The sequence below is a fragment of the Conger conger genome, chromosome 1, assembly GCF_963514075.1.
Source record: "Conger conger chromosome 1, fConCon1.1, whole genome shotgun sequence".
In the NCBI taxonomy this organism is placed as follows: domain Eukaryota; kingdom Metazoa; phylum Chordata; class Actinopteri; order Anguilliformes; family Congridae; genus Conger; species Conger conger.
Genome location: NC_083760.1, coordinates 10,455,082 through 10,470,826, shown reverse-complemented (window position 1 = coordinate 10,470,826; position 15,745 = coordinate 10,455,082). Strand labels below are relative to the sequence as shown.

Below are 15,745 nucleotides of genomic sequence, written 5' to 3'. Positions count from 1 at the left end.
TTGACATGTACTAAATTTGTATTCGTATTGCGGGCTAAAGTGATCAGTCTTGCTGGTCACCCGCAGTGTACCTGGATGCTCTGAGAACTCTTGCGTAACCCACCGGGGTCTGGTTACCCCTGAATCGTGATCCAGAACAGCTTACAGCCGCGCGGTGTAGCTGGCAGCCCGGTGGTAAGAGGTCCACCTCTCAGGAATTTCTCCGCAGCTGGCAACCCGATTGTTTTCCGTGCAGTTTCTCCCTATCCTGGGACATCTTGCAGCGCTTTAGCTTAGATTAAGTTCCGTGCCTAGCCGAAATCTTGGACAATTATGCGCGAGGTGGCCGCGGAGCCAAAAAGAAACGATGAGAAAAGGAGTGACGAAGCGTGAAACAGTTTGTTGCTCACTGCTGTCTGAACGATGATATGCCGGGGGAAGAAAATAAAAGACAGTTATACTTCAAATGTGTAAACAATTTGTTGGAATGGCTTGTGGCTGGAATTCATATATAGTGCTCAAGACTTTTACCTGGAAAAATGCTATTCTGTCCTGGGTTATATTCTGTCATTGAGAGACATGATTCTGTCCTGGGTTATATTCTGTCATTGAGAGATATGATTTTGTCCTTGGTTAAACTATGAGTTGGAGAGACATGATTCTGTCCTGGGTTATACTCTGTCCTGGAGAGACATGATTCTGTCCTGGGCTAAATTCTGTCATCGAGAGGCATGATTCTGTCCTGGGTTATACTCCGTCCTGGAGAAACATGATCCTGTCCTGGGTTATACTCCATCCTGGAGAGTGATTCTGTCCTGGTCTAGATCTTAAGGCTGTACACTGTGATTGCTCTAGAGGCTGATTGTGGCATTATGTTGTTGTGTTGCATTGTGTTGTTGTTGTTGTGTTGTTGAGTGTGTGTGCAGAGTTGTGTGTGTGTGTGTGTGTGTGTGTGTGCGCGTGTGAGTGTGCAGTGGCTGATTGTGTGGCATTGTGTTGTTATTGTGTTTTTGGTGTGTTGTATTGCCGAGCTGTTGTTTTGTGTGTGTGTGCAGTGGCTGATTGTGTGTTATTGTGTTGTTGTTGTGTTGTGTGTGTGTGCGGTGGCTGATTGCATGTTATTGTGTTGTTGTGTGTGCACAGTGGCTGATTGTGAGTTGTTGTGTTGTGTGTGTGCAGTGGCTGATCGTGTGTTGTGTGTGTGCAGTGGCTGATTGTGTGTTGTGTTGTGTTGTGTGTGTGCAGTGGCTGATTGTGTGTTGTGTGCGCAGTGGCTGATTGTGTTGTGTTGTTGTTGTGTTGTGTGTGCAGTGGCTGATTGTGTTGTGTTGTGTTGTGTTGTGTGTGCGCAGTGGCTGATTGTGTGTTGTGTTGTGTGTGCGCAGTGGCTGATTGTGTGTTGTGTTGTGTTGTGTGCTGATTGTGTTGTGTTGTGTTGTGTGTGCAGTGGCTGATTGTGTTGTGTGTGCAGTGGCTGATTGTGTTGTGTTGTGTTGTGTGTGCAGTCGCTGATTGTGTTGTGTTGTGTGTGCAGTCGCTGATTGTGTTGTGTTGTGTGTGCAGTGGCTGATTGTGTTGTGTTGTGTTGTGTTGTGTGTGCAGTGGCTGATTGTGTTGTGTTGTGTTGTGTTGTGTGTGCAGTGGCTGATCGTGTTGTGTTGTGTTGTGTGTGCAGTGGCTGATTGTGTTGTGTTGTGTGTGTGCAGTGGCTGATTGTGTGTTGTGTTGTGTGCTGATTGTGTTGTGTTGTGTTGTGTGTGCGCAGTGGCTGATTGTGTTGTGTTGTGTTGTGTTGTGTGTGTGCAGTGGCTGATTGTGTTGTGTTGTGTGTGCAGTGGCTGATTGTGTTGTGTTGTGTGTGCAGTGGCTGATTGTGTTGTGTTGTGTGCGCAGTGGCTGATCGGAGACCGGGAGGCTCACTGCAGCGTCGTCTGCTCGCGGACGCAGGGCCGGCCGGTGTGCGGCTCGGATGGGCGGAGCTACGACACCGGGTGCGACCTGCAGAGGGCCAGGTGTAAGGACCGCACCCTCAGCCTCGCGCACCGCGGCCGCTGCAGAGGTACCAGTCGGCCAATCAGAGGGCACACAGCCTGGCCTCCAGCCAATCAGAGGGCTGCAGGGCTGTGGTTTCCTCTCAGTCCGCAGCCAGTTTAAGCTTCTTGGCACACAGGGTGTTACGACTTAAACGAATCACATTATGTTACTTAAATGAAACGCACTGGGCCAGTTTTGCAGACACAGATTAAGCCTAGTTAGTCCTAGACTACATTCAATTTTGAATGGAGATTCTTCATACAAAACTCAATTTTGTTTGAAGAGATTAAGCTTAATCTCTGTCCTTGAAACCGCCCAAAGGTGAAGGATATGTCATTTTTTTGGATTCAAATACTTTCCTGTGGTTGATTGATCTTGCCTGGTTCAGTTGATCCAACCAAGAGGGCCAGAAGGCGGGGGTTTGCAGTTTATGAGTGTATTTCATATTTTTCCTATACACCAAAGCATATGAAAGTATTTGAATCCAAAACGATCACGTATTTGTGTTTTTGCGATGCCTGGTGTAAGGAGAGGATTGTGGGATGTGATTTCAGGTAAAAACTGGGTGCGGATTGGCCAGCCCCCCGCGGCTACTGCCCCGACGTCAACCTCTGAGGGGAAGGACGTGGAGCTGAGAGGTATGCTGTCCCCCAAAACTGACCCCCGCACCAACTTCCTAATCCTCCACAACAAGCTCCCCCTGCCCCGCACATGTCTCCCTCTCAGGACTGTGACGCCAGGCCTTCCCCCGAGGGCACATGACACGGTCGAGGGGGGGGAAGGCGGCGCAGATAAGATGTCTTTCATTTTCCGCCGTTTGGACACGTGTAAGTCTTTACAGACGAGGGTGACATAAGCGAACCCCCCTCACCACCACCCCCACCTCCACCCCCACCTTTAGCTTTCAGAACTTCAGCTGGAGTAGGATTGATAGGTTGGAGAGTCTGGGTCGGGCCTCTTCCCCCCCCCCCCCCCCCCCCCCCCGCATTTTTCCGTTTTTTTTTTAGTTCTTCGCTCATTCCTGCTAAGGAGCGCAAATATTTTTACGTGCTAATACGGATACCTGGGACACCTGACGGGAGACATTAGGGGCTTCCTCGGTCCGATGCGACGTGAGTGACGCGGACGGAGCCAGAGAGCGTCGGGCGTCGATCTCCGCCATCTCGCGGGAAGAGACGGCGCGGGACTGAACGGCCGCGATCGTCCAGACGCTCATTAGGCAGAGAAACGGGCCCCATTTTCGCGGATCGCATTCCCGCCGCATTACGTGACAACAGAGGGTTTGATTTTAATTTTAATTTTTTTTTGCTCGTTGTTATTCCGATCTCTCACGAGAACCGTTGCCCCTCGCTGCTCCCGATGTTGGCACCGCTGCTCCTCCTGGACCGGGGCGGAGAGGTTCATCCGCCTCTCCCAGGATCAAAGGGGCAGGCGGCCCCAGGGGTTTGGCACGGACCCGGACCTGGCAGAGCCCAGCTGTGCCAGCGGGCCGAGCTGAAAGGGCCTCTCCGCCGGGGCCTGCGATCGTTTAGCCCGACCCTCGGCCCGTCTGCTCTTGGCCCGCCTCTCACAGGGCTCAGGCAGCAGGTGCTTCAAGCCTGGCTGCTTTCACCAGCCAAGAGGAGTCTGCTAGACACCTGAAGCTGCTGGAACAACCAGCGCTGGGGCAAGATAGATTGGGAGGGCCCCCTCAAATATTTTTTAAGAAATGAAGAATAGTTACGAAAATAGTTGCCTGGGACGAGGACAAAGTGTCCCAGTTACCCCACCCCTGCCCACCTTCCTACTCTTTGTGTCAATTACAGTAAGTATTTTCTGAAGGCTACTAAGAATCAGGTTCTAGCACTGGCAATGAGACCCCCTTTCCATATTCATCTTTGTCTAATTACGTAATTCTTGGACTGTTAACGAAAAATAATTGTGTTTATGCTGTTATCTATTGGTGCCAGATTATTTTTCTCCTTCCTTGCTTCTCATACCAAAGACGTGTCTTCATGTTGAAGGCAACGCCGTTACAAACCTGGACCAGATGATACCATTAGCTGTAGCTTTATTGACACAGCACAGCTAACGAGCAGGCAGCGCTCACGCCAGTTGACATTAATTTACAAGCTGGAAGGAGAGACACGCAGGTTGTTGATGGACGACGTGCTGTTACGGGTTACGGAAAGCCGCCGGGACGTTATTTATGTGGCGGGTGAGAGAGAGGGGGGGGGGGGACAGTCGCCGGCACGGTGGGGTGCGGTCCCACCTCCGCTCGTTCTCGCAGCGAGGTCAGGAGAGGTGCGCCGCGGCTGCCCGCCGCAGACGCCCGGCTGCGCGCCGTGACTCAGCGCTCACAGACGTGTGTGTGTGTTTGCGTTCGCGTTGCAGACGCGGGCCAGTCCAAGTGTCGCGTGGAGAGGAGCCAGGCCCTGGAGCAGGCCAAGCGGCCGCAGGAGATCTTCATCCCCGAGTGCAAGGACGACGGCTCCTTCTCCCAGGTCCGACCCTCCGTCTCCCCGCCGTTCTCTGTCTGTCTCTCTCCTCCGGTTTGTGGATCCCTCTCTCCGACAGCCTGGTCTGTATGTACACTGGAGCCTGATTTATACCTCGCACGCCGCTGCGACAGGCGTCGCTTGACGTTTTTTTGCATTTATACTCGGGCGAAGGTCTGCGATGACGGTTCTGTTGTCTCTATGGTAACAAGATGCCAAATATTCCGTGTTTACGTTGTTGAGAACATGGGGGAGCCTGGCGGAGCCAATCCGTGACAATGAATTTCAGTGTCCCTAGCTGACCAATGAACATTCAGCTGGGTGGTGTGAAGTTCTGGGGAGTGGGGTGGGTGGGTGGGGTGCTAGGTGTCTGCAGGCCTTTGTGGTTTCCTTTAACCCATTAAGGTGTGAGGTCTAAAGTATGCGATACAGCTCGAGAGGGCCTACTGCTGGAGAGAACCCACAAAAGTTCCAGTAGAATGGGGGGCCCGGTCCAAAATTCTTTCAGGGCGGCCCAGAATTCCTCGCTACGCCCCTGGGGGTGCGTGGGTGGAGGGCTGCGTTGGCGTCCGGCAGCTGACCGCGCCCGTTTCTCGCGTCCCTCGTCCCGCAGGTGCAGTGCCACACCCTGACCGGATACTGCTGGTGCGTGACCACGGACGGAAAGCCAATCAGCGGCTCCTCCGTGCACAACAGGACCCCTATATGTTCAGGTACTGTTCGTGTGGTGTGTGTGTGTGTGTGTGTTTTCAGATTCCTGGTTTGTATCGTCTGAGTGCTGTGTATGTAGCGTGCTGTTCTTCCACGGATTTCCCTTCGCGTTGTCGAAATGGTACGATGGCCACTCAGTACAAGAGACCTAATTTCGCGAGTTTTTTTGGGCGGTCTGAAGTGGGGAGAGGGGGGTTGAATAGCTGACGGGTGTCTGTATCTGCAGGTGTCTGTTTTGGTCCCTCGTTGAGCGATTTAGAGAAGGAGATGTGTGGAGAGCGGCCTTTTGAAAACTGGATGGGAGCGTTTTTCAATAATGACTATAATTTCCCCGTTTGGTCTCCATTGAGGGTAATTTCCTGAGTGCTCTCCTGATTTTGATTGCGACGCTGTTAGTCGCAATTGCACAAAAACAGGGATCACGTGACTGTTTGATCATGTGGTCCCGGTAGAATCTTGGCCACATCTCTAATAGTGGTATAACATGATCTCTACTGGTCCCGTTTGCTTGTTTCCTAAATTGATTAATGTGCTTTATTTGTTTCCATTAATTCAAATCCCTCGACTCTTGACATATCAGGACTCAGTGCACATCCAGGCATAGAGCTCAAGGCTATATCTGATAAACAAAGTAAAAGATTTACTCAAATTATATGGCAAGATTATCTATCATCCATAAATCTAGGCACCTGGTCATACAGGCCTCCACTTCCTACCTGTTCCTCTTCTGTCCTGCATAAGGTCCGATATTTTCATTCTCGTTTCGTGCGAAAGTATCTCTCAGCTCCCGCTTGTATTTCAGAGGTCTTTCAATACCTCACGATACAAAAGGCAGCTTCGACGGCCATTTCACGATTCTCACACGCAAAGTGGTGCCGCAGTGTTTAAAATGGAGGATAATTGCTGAGGAGTTTCCTCACACGGTTGGATTCTTCTTCCCCTTCTAATACTCACCTGATCAGATCCTCCCCCCTGTTTGAATGCCGAGTAAAAAAAAACACAACTCACCATGCGTACGTTTGCAGGAAACTTCCGTGAATTTATGGGAACTCATGCTGAGACAAGTGGATTGTCAGGTATTACATTTCACGATTGCCTTAATTCGAATTTTCACTCTCCCTCCATTTTTCTAATTGGTTTGTGCAATGTCCTGTTTTGCGAATGCCTGCGGAATCCATGCATGCAAACCTGTGTCGGGTTCCGACTGTTCCAAATATTTGCACGTTCCATAAAACCGCACCAGTGTTTGGGATTAGACGTGTCAATCATAACCGTGCTGGTTATGCTGGAGAGTGTAGGGTTGATGTGTGTGGAATGTTTGCCATATGCTGGTTTTGGAAAGCGAACCCACATCAGAATGAAAACATAAATGCCTGACGTCTAAATGTAGTGGGAGCATAATTTATGAGGACATGAAAGAATACCATGTGCAGTCAGTGATTCAAAAGGATTATCGTTGCAGTTTGTTTTGTTTACTGTACTTAATCTATTATTTAGCAACACCTAAAAATGTTTGACGTTATCAGCGGAACTCCTGGTGAAATGTGAAGCATGGTGAATTATTTATGAATTGCTGTTTGCAGTATGCTGATCGCATTTTCTGGAATTAATGATATAAGGTTATACACTCAGTGAGCACTTTATTAGGTAGAGGCTCAGTTGTTGTTTAGGCCAAATGTCAGAATGTGGAAAAAATGTGAACTAATTGACTTTGACTGTGGAATGATTTTTGGTGCCATATAAGAATAATTCCTGATTTTCACGCACAACAGCCTCTACAGAGAATGGTACAAAAAACAGAAATCCTCCAGTGAGCCGCAGATTTGTGGGCGAACGTGCCTTAATGCGTTAATGAGAGAGGTCAGAGGAGAAGGGCCAGACTGGTTTGAGCTGACAGGAAGGTGACAGTAACTGAAATAACCACACATTACAACAGTGGTATGCAGAAGAGCATCTGTGCCTGAACTCACAACAATTCAAACCTTGAAATGGATGGGCTACAGCAGCAGACCAATAAGTCTAAATAAATTGCCTACCTAATAAAGTGGTCACTGAGTGTACAGTGTACTAAATACAGGCATGATATGTGTTTGCTGTCGTGTGTTTTGTTCAAGGATGTTCACATTAAGTAATATAAATGTGCATGTAATAGGAATGACTGGAATTGCTCGTGGGAACGACGAGTCTAACCCTCAGGTTTGAAGGTACGGTCTGGCAGCGGGTGCCGGAATTGTTGTGTAAGTGTTGTGTGCTGTGTAAGTGTTGTGTAAAAGTTGTGCTTTTTCTTTGAAGGGTCAGTAACCGATAAGCCACCGGGGCCTCCTAGCTCAGGGAGAAAAGGTGAGTTGAGATCTGCTGCCGTGTGATTGGTGCACAGTGAGATCTGCTGCCGTGTGATTGGTGCACAGTGAGATCTGCTCGTGTGTGATTGGTGCGCAGTGTCTCTGGGCCAGGCCGACTATGGCCTGTCACTGTGCCTCTACTGCACGTTTCAGTCTGTGCTCAGATCAGGGATCCTCTCTCTCGCTCTCTACTTCTCTCTTTCACTCTCTGTTTCTATATCACTCTTTCTGTCTCACTTTCTGTTTCACTCTCTTTCTCTCATACACTCTCTCTCCCTCTTTCTTTCAGTCTCAGTTATGCCTCTTTCCCTCTCTCCTTGTTCTCATTCTCTCTTACCTCTCTCTCTCTCACTCTCTCTCACACACACACACACACACACACACACACATACTCACACTCATACTCACACACACACTTACAGACATGCACACACGCACTACATGACCTTTGTTCTCATTCTGGATCTGTCTATACTCAAGTAACAAATTACATCGGAATGTTTCACACCTTTGAGCACTAGTTTCTCTTGTTTTGCTACTGTTATCCTATCATGGTCATAAGTGTGAGAGCTTTGGTCACACTTGTGTTTTTGAAGATGTGTCATCATAGTCATAAAATAGTTCAACATGTTTATATTGCATCCGTTGCTACACTTTTGTGTACAGAAGCTCCAAGTAGGACTACCTGTCCAGTTTTTTCTGCCTCTGGTATTCATAATGCAGTGGAGGAGAGGAGAGTTGACTGAACTGTAAGCCGAAGTTCATTACATGTTTACTCTATAGAGAGGAAGATAGGATACCACAATTACATTTTTCCCTCCTGCATTATTGCCCATATTTAAGTAAGGTGTTGTCATGTCAGATTTATTCAAGGAAAGCATGCTAATGTACTTTCATACTGTAGCTACATATATCAGTGACTTTGTGATATGGTATATTTACAATTTTCTTTCCGTAATGAGAGTCAATAAATTCATGTTAATTAACATAAAACCATACTTCATCAATAAAAAGTGAAACGTAATACATTCATATTGCATTTTCATCTTTTATTTATTTACATTTTCTCAATATTTATTTATTTTGCTCAGTTGTATTCTTTCACACTCAGTTATCAATACCTTTTCCATGTAAAGAAATATAATTTGCATGGACGTATATTGATGGCTATTTGCAATCGATTCCTTTTTCATGTTATCCAAGCTATAGTGACTGAACTGAAGCTTCCAGTACATTCTCATTTTCTTAGAAAATTTGAATTTTGTACAGAAGACTGTAATGATTTGGCATAGTATAAACTTCGAGACTAGCTGGCAGCCGTCCTGCTGGTGAGTAACCTGAGGCTGCAGTGTCTCACTTTGCGGCTGCCATAACCTCACAATGCTCTCCTCTCAGTTTTACCTCTGTACCCTGGGGCTAGCTTCCCTTGCATAGCTTAATTCTCGGTGGTTGCACTCAACCTCGAATATATCTGCTGACAACTAACCGAGTCTGGCCCTAGTCTGACTGTAAAAGTCACAACAAGTAAATTAATGAATTAATTAATAATAATGTAACATAGTCTTAGGTGAGAATTTCTTTCTGCGTTTTTTATTTTTGCCACGTATTGTGAAGTGAGCTCACAGTAAAACGTGAAGGAACTTCCGATGATGATATAAAAAAAACGGTATGTACCAGTTTGAATCTATGTCTTGGCTTAAGTGAGCAGAGGGTGAGATTTAACTATAAGCAATGCATTACAAACCGTGAGTTATTGAGCTCAAGGGTGTTTTTTAAATGGAGTTTTTCTTAAGTTGTTGGAACTGAAATATTTCACATGGATAATGCTGAGCATGACAGAGCTATAGGAAATGAAATGGGATTCCAGTTTTCTCTTTACTAAGTAAATGGTTGGCATTTATATATAGCGTCTTTATCCAAAGCACTGTACAATTGATGCTTCTCATTCACCCATTCATTCGACACAGCCCGGGCGGGGGATCGAAATGGCAACCCTCCGACTGCCAGATGACTGCTCTTTCTGCCTGAGCCATGTCGCCCTAAGTGTTGGTGTAATCATATGGCAACCAGGCGTTCCTATGCTAGAAGGTGTAAGGTGGTGGTGGTTTTTGTAGCATAGACCAAAGGGCTGTCCCAGCACTGCTTAAGGCCAGCACTGCTGTCTGTACCAGAAAATTTCAAACCACAAATATATGTTAGATGCATGAAAAAGACTGAACGTGCTATTTTTCTTCTTCATCGGGAAGGGCCCGGTTTAGTCTATGGGGGGGGGGGGAACATGTGCTGGGGTTGTTCTGTCCTCTTTTCAGACCGTGTTGCACTTTGCCTGTTTCCACAAGGCTGTTCTTGTGTTTGCTAAGCTGATGTCGCTACAGCATGTGCTGCATAGGCACACTCTCTGGGGGCGGGGGAGCGGGGGCGGGGGCGGGGGCCGGGGGCGGCATGTACTTTAACCACCCAGGCCAGTGCCCACATAGAATCAGCCAAATCACTACTGTCTGGTGGCTGACTCTAGGCATGACAAGTTGACAAGGCATACTTACCTGCCTACCTGCCTTTTATTTTTCTCCTATATTTAACCCTTTTTTTAGGTTTGTTTCCTTTATCTTCTCAAAATTCTAAAGTGTTCAGAGTCTTTCAGTGTGGAACACAACTGCGAGTGTGTGTGTGTGTGTGCGTGTGCGTGTATGTGTGTGCGCGCGCGCGCGCGTGTGTGTGTGTGTGTGTGTGTGTGTGGATGAGAGAGATGACTGGCAGGTTATCCTGACCTCATCAGTAATCCACTCCCTCTGTGCTGTGCGACATGGCAGCAGAGCAGGATGTAGGTGCTCGGACCCTAGTTTGTCAGTTGGCCAGTGAGCCTGATTGGTGTGAGCTCTACTGCTGTGGGAAGGTGCCAAGGCCCCCCCCCCCCCCCCCCCCCTTAAAAAACTTTGATTGCTGGAAGTAGAGAGCTTTGTCTCAGTTACTACTCCACAGCCCACACAGGATGGCCAACACCAGCAACCCGCCATTTCCAGAGCAGTGCTGGTGATCTAATCCATCCTCAATTTATTTATGTTTATATACCTGCAGAAGCCATTACGAAGACCTTGCTGCGCAGCTCAAGTTTAGCTACGAGGAATCGGGACAGCATATTCAAAATGCTGTAACGAGAACAGCCGTGTTGCGTGCGCCATTTTGTCTGAGGGACAGGAAGATTTTCAGTGTGTGTGCAGCAGTAAACCAGCTCGTGACATAACACTAATTCAATATTCGTGAAGCTGTAACTTCAACCACGGACCCCCGGGGAGACAGCCAGTGGTTTGAGGACCTCGGTCTGAGAAGCAGTGCTTTGATTAAGGTTGGCAGAAATAATGTTGGCAGTCACATACTATAGTTTGTAATGCATATCAACAGCAGAAATAGTAGAGGCTCATGTATTCCCTGAATGATTTCTGTCTGTTGGCTGGTCTGCTAATCTGGATGGTTTGCTCACAGAGAACTAACTGCCTGACTGTGTGGGGATTGTTAAAGTATTGGATTTTTTACCTGAACCATTCAACAAAGGATGCTCTGGTAGATTACTCATCATTTAAAAAATCAGCATCATCTAATATATATTTTTAAATCTTAAATTTAAAACGAAGCCCATGAAATTTAAATTATTATGATGAAGTCAATGTCCCGTTTGTGTACAATGGGCCACACCGTGTCACATGTCCCGAATTAGTAGACCTGTTTCCCCAATCCTCTATTTCCTGACCCATGCAAATAGTGCCCCCCTCTCCAGGTCTCCAGTGAGGTGTGTGTGGTTGACCTGATCAGAGAGGAGACAGGGCAGGGTGTAGTGGGCCATTTTGGGGTAAGTAGGCTGCGTTCCTCCTCTTAAGTGCGCGGGGCCCCTCCAGTCTCCCGCGTGTTTAGTTATTCTCGCACCTCCCAGAAATGCATTAGCGAAGCAGGAGGATGCGGGGATTAGGATTTCTCTCGCTGACGGGAATAATAAATACAATGTTCTCACGACTGCACTCTTTTTCACATGTTCCTTTGGAAAGGTCTGATGGCTGGTTAGATATATGGACTCTCAGGCTTTGTTCTTCCACATGTACAGTGTATGTCAGTGCTTATTTATATATGTCCTGGGCTGGGGGGGTACATACTGTGCACATATATACTGTCCAATATACTGTGTTTTTTTTCTACGGTTTCCATTGTAACGCCTGTCAACACATGTCTGATTTCTTTACTAAGATAGGAATGTTTTTCCATTCACTTTTACTGGTTTTTATCCTTTACTCATAAGAAGATTACTTATTAATATGAAATTTGGCCTAACTTTAAATTTTGTTTTCAGTAACTGATATTGTCTCCATCAACAAATTGCATAAATATGTTTAATTTTAGGATGGCTTAAAATGTAGATTGAACATATGTTTACAAAAATAGATGAACAGTTACTGTCAACATTTTTGAAGGTGCATTATTGTCTGAGGATGTATTGGCTAAAAACAGGTCTACACTTACTCAGCTTGTATTGTAGGTTTAGGTTCATGTTAACACGGATGCTAATACTGGGATTCTTTAGAAGGGTTAATACTGTGATTGTTCAGACGGGTTAATACTGTGATTGTTCAGAAGGGTTAATACCGTGATTATTCAGAAGGGTTAATACTGTGATTGTTCAGAAGGTTAATACCGTGATTGTTTAAAATGGTTAATACCGTGATTGTTTAAAATGGTTAATACTGTGATTATTCAGAAGGGTTAATGCTGTGATTGTTTAAATGGTGCCGTGGAGGATAATGCCTGCTCTGTCGTGTTGATTTCGGGGAGTCGCGTGTTCACATTTCCCCCCGTGTTGCTGGTCTGCTGTTGACTCTGCCTCCATGTATTGCTTTCTGAGCGCAGGTGTTGACCGGGGCGGTCCGTCAGCGCCGGCCCTGAGCGGGTGCAGGCCAGGCCCCCGCAGCGTAAGGGCGGAAGGCCGAGGCTCATAGGGGTGTGTGTGTGTGTGAGTGTGTGTGTGAGTGTATGTGTGTGTGTGTGTGGTGTGTGTGTGTGAGTGTGTGTGCCTGTGTGTGTGTGTGTGAGTGTGTGTGTGTGTGTGTGAGTGTGTGTGTGTGCCTGTGTGTGCCTGTGTGTGTGTGTGTGTGTGTGTGTGAGAGAGTGTGTGTCTGTGTGAGTGTGTGTGTGTGTGTGTGTGTGTGTGTGAGTGTGTGTGTGTGCCTGTGTGTGCCTGTGTGTGTGTGTGTGTGTGTGTGTGAGAGAGTGTGTGTCTGTGTGAGTGAGTGTGTGTGTATGTGTATGTGTGAGAGTGAGTGTGTGTGTGTGTGTGTGTGTGTGTGTGTGTGTGAGTGTGTGTGTGTGTGTGTGTGTGAGTGTTTAGGGGCAGGTGGGAGAGTATGTGTGTGTGTGTGTGTGTGTGTGAGTGTGTGTGGTGTGTGTGAGTGTGTGTGTGTGTGTGTGTGTGTGAGTGTGTGTGTGTGTGTGTGTGTGTGTGAGTGTGTGTGTGTGTGTGTGTGTCAGTGTGTGTGTGTGTTTGTGTGTGTGAGTGTGTGTGTGTGTGTGAGTGTGTGAGTGTGTGTGTGTGTGTGTGTGTGAGTGTGTGTGTGTGCCTGTGTGTGCCTGTGTGTGTGTTTAGGGGCAGGTGGGGAGAGTATGTGTGTGTGTGTGGTGCCTGTGTGTGTGTCTGTGTGTGTTTAGGGGCAGGTGGGGAGAGTGTGTGTGTCTGTGTGTGTGTATATATGTTCGCACCCCTGCATTTGTGTGTATGTTTGTGTGTGTGTGTGTTCGCACACCTGTGTGTGGTGTGTGTCAGTGTGCGTGTGTGTATGCATGCAAATATGTGTGTTTGCACCCCTGTGTGTGTTTGGGTGTGTGTACGAGTGTGTGTGTGTTCGCACACCTGCGTATATGTGTGTGTTTCACATATGCTTGTGCCTGTGTGTGCGTGTTTTTGCACACCTGTGTGTTTGTCTGTGTGTGTGCGTGTATGCATGCATGTGCACAGTATGTGTGTGCGTGTCTTGGAGGGAGTGTCGATTGGGGATGTGTAGAATTAGCGGTGTGGGAGGACTTTTACCCCTTCACCGACCTAAATATTTCTGTCTGTCCATATTTGGTGTTTCTCTGTATTTTCTCTCTTTCTGTCCTTTTTATGTTTTTTCCCCCTGTGCTATTGGCCGGGTTATGTGCAAATCCCAACAATTCAACAATTCTGGAGAGTAGATTGTATTAACCTAAATAATGGTAGTCTCTTTCCGTTTCTTTCTCACCCTGAATCCAGACGATGGCTCCAAACCCACCCCCACCATGGAGACGCATGTTATCCCAGAGGGTGATGGTGAGTTTATCGTTCTTTTCTTTTTTAATTAAAAAAACCCTGTCTTCAAACTCCTTAGTTTGAAGGACACGGATGAACCTAAATGGTAAATGGTTGGCATTTATATAGCGCTGTTCAACTGATGCTTCTCATTCACCCCGTTCATACACACACCGACGCCGATTGGCTGCCGTGCAAGGCACCGACCAGCTCGTCAGGAGCATTTGGGGGTTAGGTGTCTTGCTCAGGGACAGTTGAACACACCCAGGGTGGGATCGAACCTGCAACCCTCCCACCGCCGGACGACTGCTCTTACCGCCTGAGCCAATGTCGCCCTTCCAACCTGATTATATTCACTCAGTCTGCCAGCGAGCCTCGCACTGACGTTGCGTTGGAGCCCCTCAATGTGTAGCTCGTACAGGCAGGCTGTGGCCTCTGGAATAACCCGAGAGAGTGACACGAGGATGTCCCACCACTGAGATTTCGTCCTGCCCCTGGATAGCCAATTACACGGGGACCTGTGCGCCGACCGCGCCACGGCAGCATTTCCGCGATCTGGATCTGACGCCGGAGTTGGGTTGAGTTCATGCAACCACCGGAATACTCCCTCTGCCTGGACAGGAACGGGCCACCAGACAACCTTTATCCTCCTGTCCTTCTGCAGAAAAGCACGTCCTGTTGCAGTGCACTCCCGGGGGCACCCCTTCTGCGGTTTCTCTGAGTCATCGTGGTATCTGAACGCGGCGGCCTGTCCTACGCGGCTAACCCTCCACTTATGTGAAGAGTTTACGACCGTGTTTTATGTCGGGGGTCAAATCGACCCCGACAGTTTAAATAAATTGATAATACAATTATTCTGAAAGATAAACATTTTGACACTTGTGTGTGTCGCCTTCTTATCGTCTCCCAACTGAGTAGCCTGTTATCCATAAATATGAAAAATCTGATTTTGAGTCTGCTGTAAGAGATGGAGCCTGTCCATCATTATTCATGTTAACATTAGTTAATGCCAGTCATATGTCACATTATTGTAAAGTGTAAAAGTGTTGTTGCTTTTGTCTTGTCTTAAAACAGAGATCACCGCCCCCCACTTTATGGATAAAGCAGCTGGTGTACATGGAGAAGAACAGCTCAAGCACCAGGAGACCAGGTGAGAGTGTGAATGGGCTCAAATGTCCACAGATATTAGATAGATATTAGATAGATACTGGCTTAGTTAGATATTGTCACTTTGCAGAATAAATGTATTGCCTTGAACAGTAAAAAGTGTAGTCACCAACATATTATATAACAATGTTGGTAAGTCACATGGGGTATTGAATCAGCTTTATTAGTCATAGACGTTATTAGTGAGAGTACCTAGGGCTGGGAAGATTAAGAGAGATATTAGATATTTAGTTAGATACTGTCAGCATGCACAAAAACTCCAAAATTGAATTCTCTAGAGAGTACATAGGGCTGGATGAAACAGCATAGTTTTTTAGTTTTAGTTTTTTAGAGAGTAAATACATTTTACTTTATAATAATATTTCACTGGATGAGATCCCTGCTGAACATAACCGCTCAAGCGAAGTTTTTAAACTGCTGGTTGACCAGTTCAGACCAGCTCCCTGCTTAATACAGTTTAGCTGGTTGACCAGCTCATACCCAGCGAGACCAGCTTCATGACCAGTTTGACCAGCTCAATTCTCAAGCTGAACAAGCTGGCATAGCTGGATTTCACAGCAGGGAATAGCCGGTATATTCTACATTTACAGGTTATTTAGATCTTAGAGGGGAATGGACCAGTTATTATTATGTATTCAGTTGCGGCTACTTCCGCATTCCTCTCGTCGTGTCCTGAGAGAAACATTCACATCTCTGTTAAAGAGATGTTTGGCTCAGTGGCGGTTCTCAAT

General features: G+C 47.0%; 1 protein-coding gene across 1 annotated transcript in view; it reads left to right on the top strand.

Annotated features, from left to right (window-relative positions):
- smoc1 (SPARC related modular calcium binding 1) overlaps positions 1 to 15,745 on the top strand; it is a 63,862-nt gene that overhangs the window by 16,882 nt on the left and 31,235 nt on the right. The window contains exons 2-8 of the mRNA XM_061222937.1: positions 1,873 to 2,038; positions 2,568 to 2,651; positions 4,387 to 4,496; positions 5,104 to 5,203; positions 7,494 to 7,541; positions 13,779 to 13,872; positions 14,924 to 14,997. Coding sequence (XP_061078921.1) covers positions 1,873 to 2,038; positions 2,568 to 2,651; positions 4,387 to 4,496; positions 5,104 to 5,203; positions 7,494 to 7,541; positions 13,779 to 13,872; positions 14,924 to 14,997 — 676 coding nt within the window. The remainder of the gene's footprint in view (positions 1 to 1,872; positions 2,039 to 2,567; positions 2,652 to 4,386; positions 4,497 to 5,103; positions 5,204 to 7,493; positions 7,542 to 13,778; positions 13,873 to 14,923; positions 14,998 to 15,745) is intronic.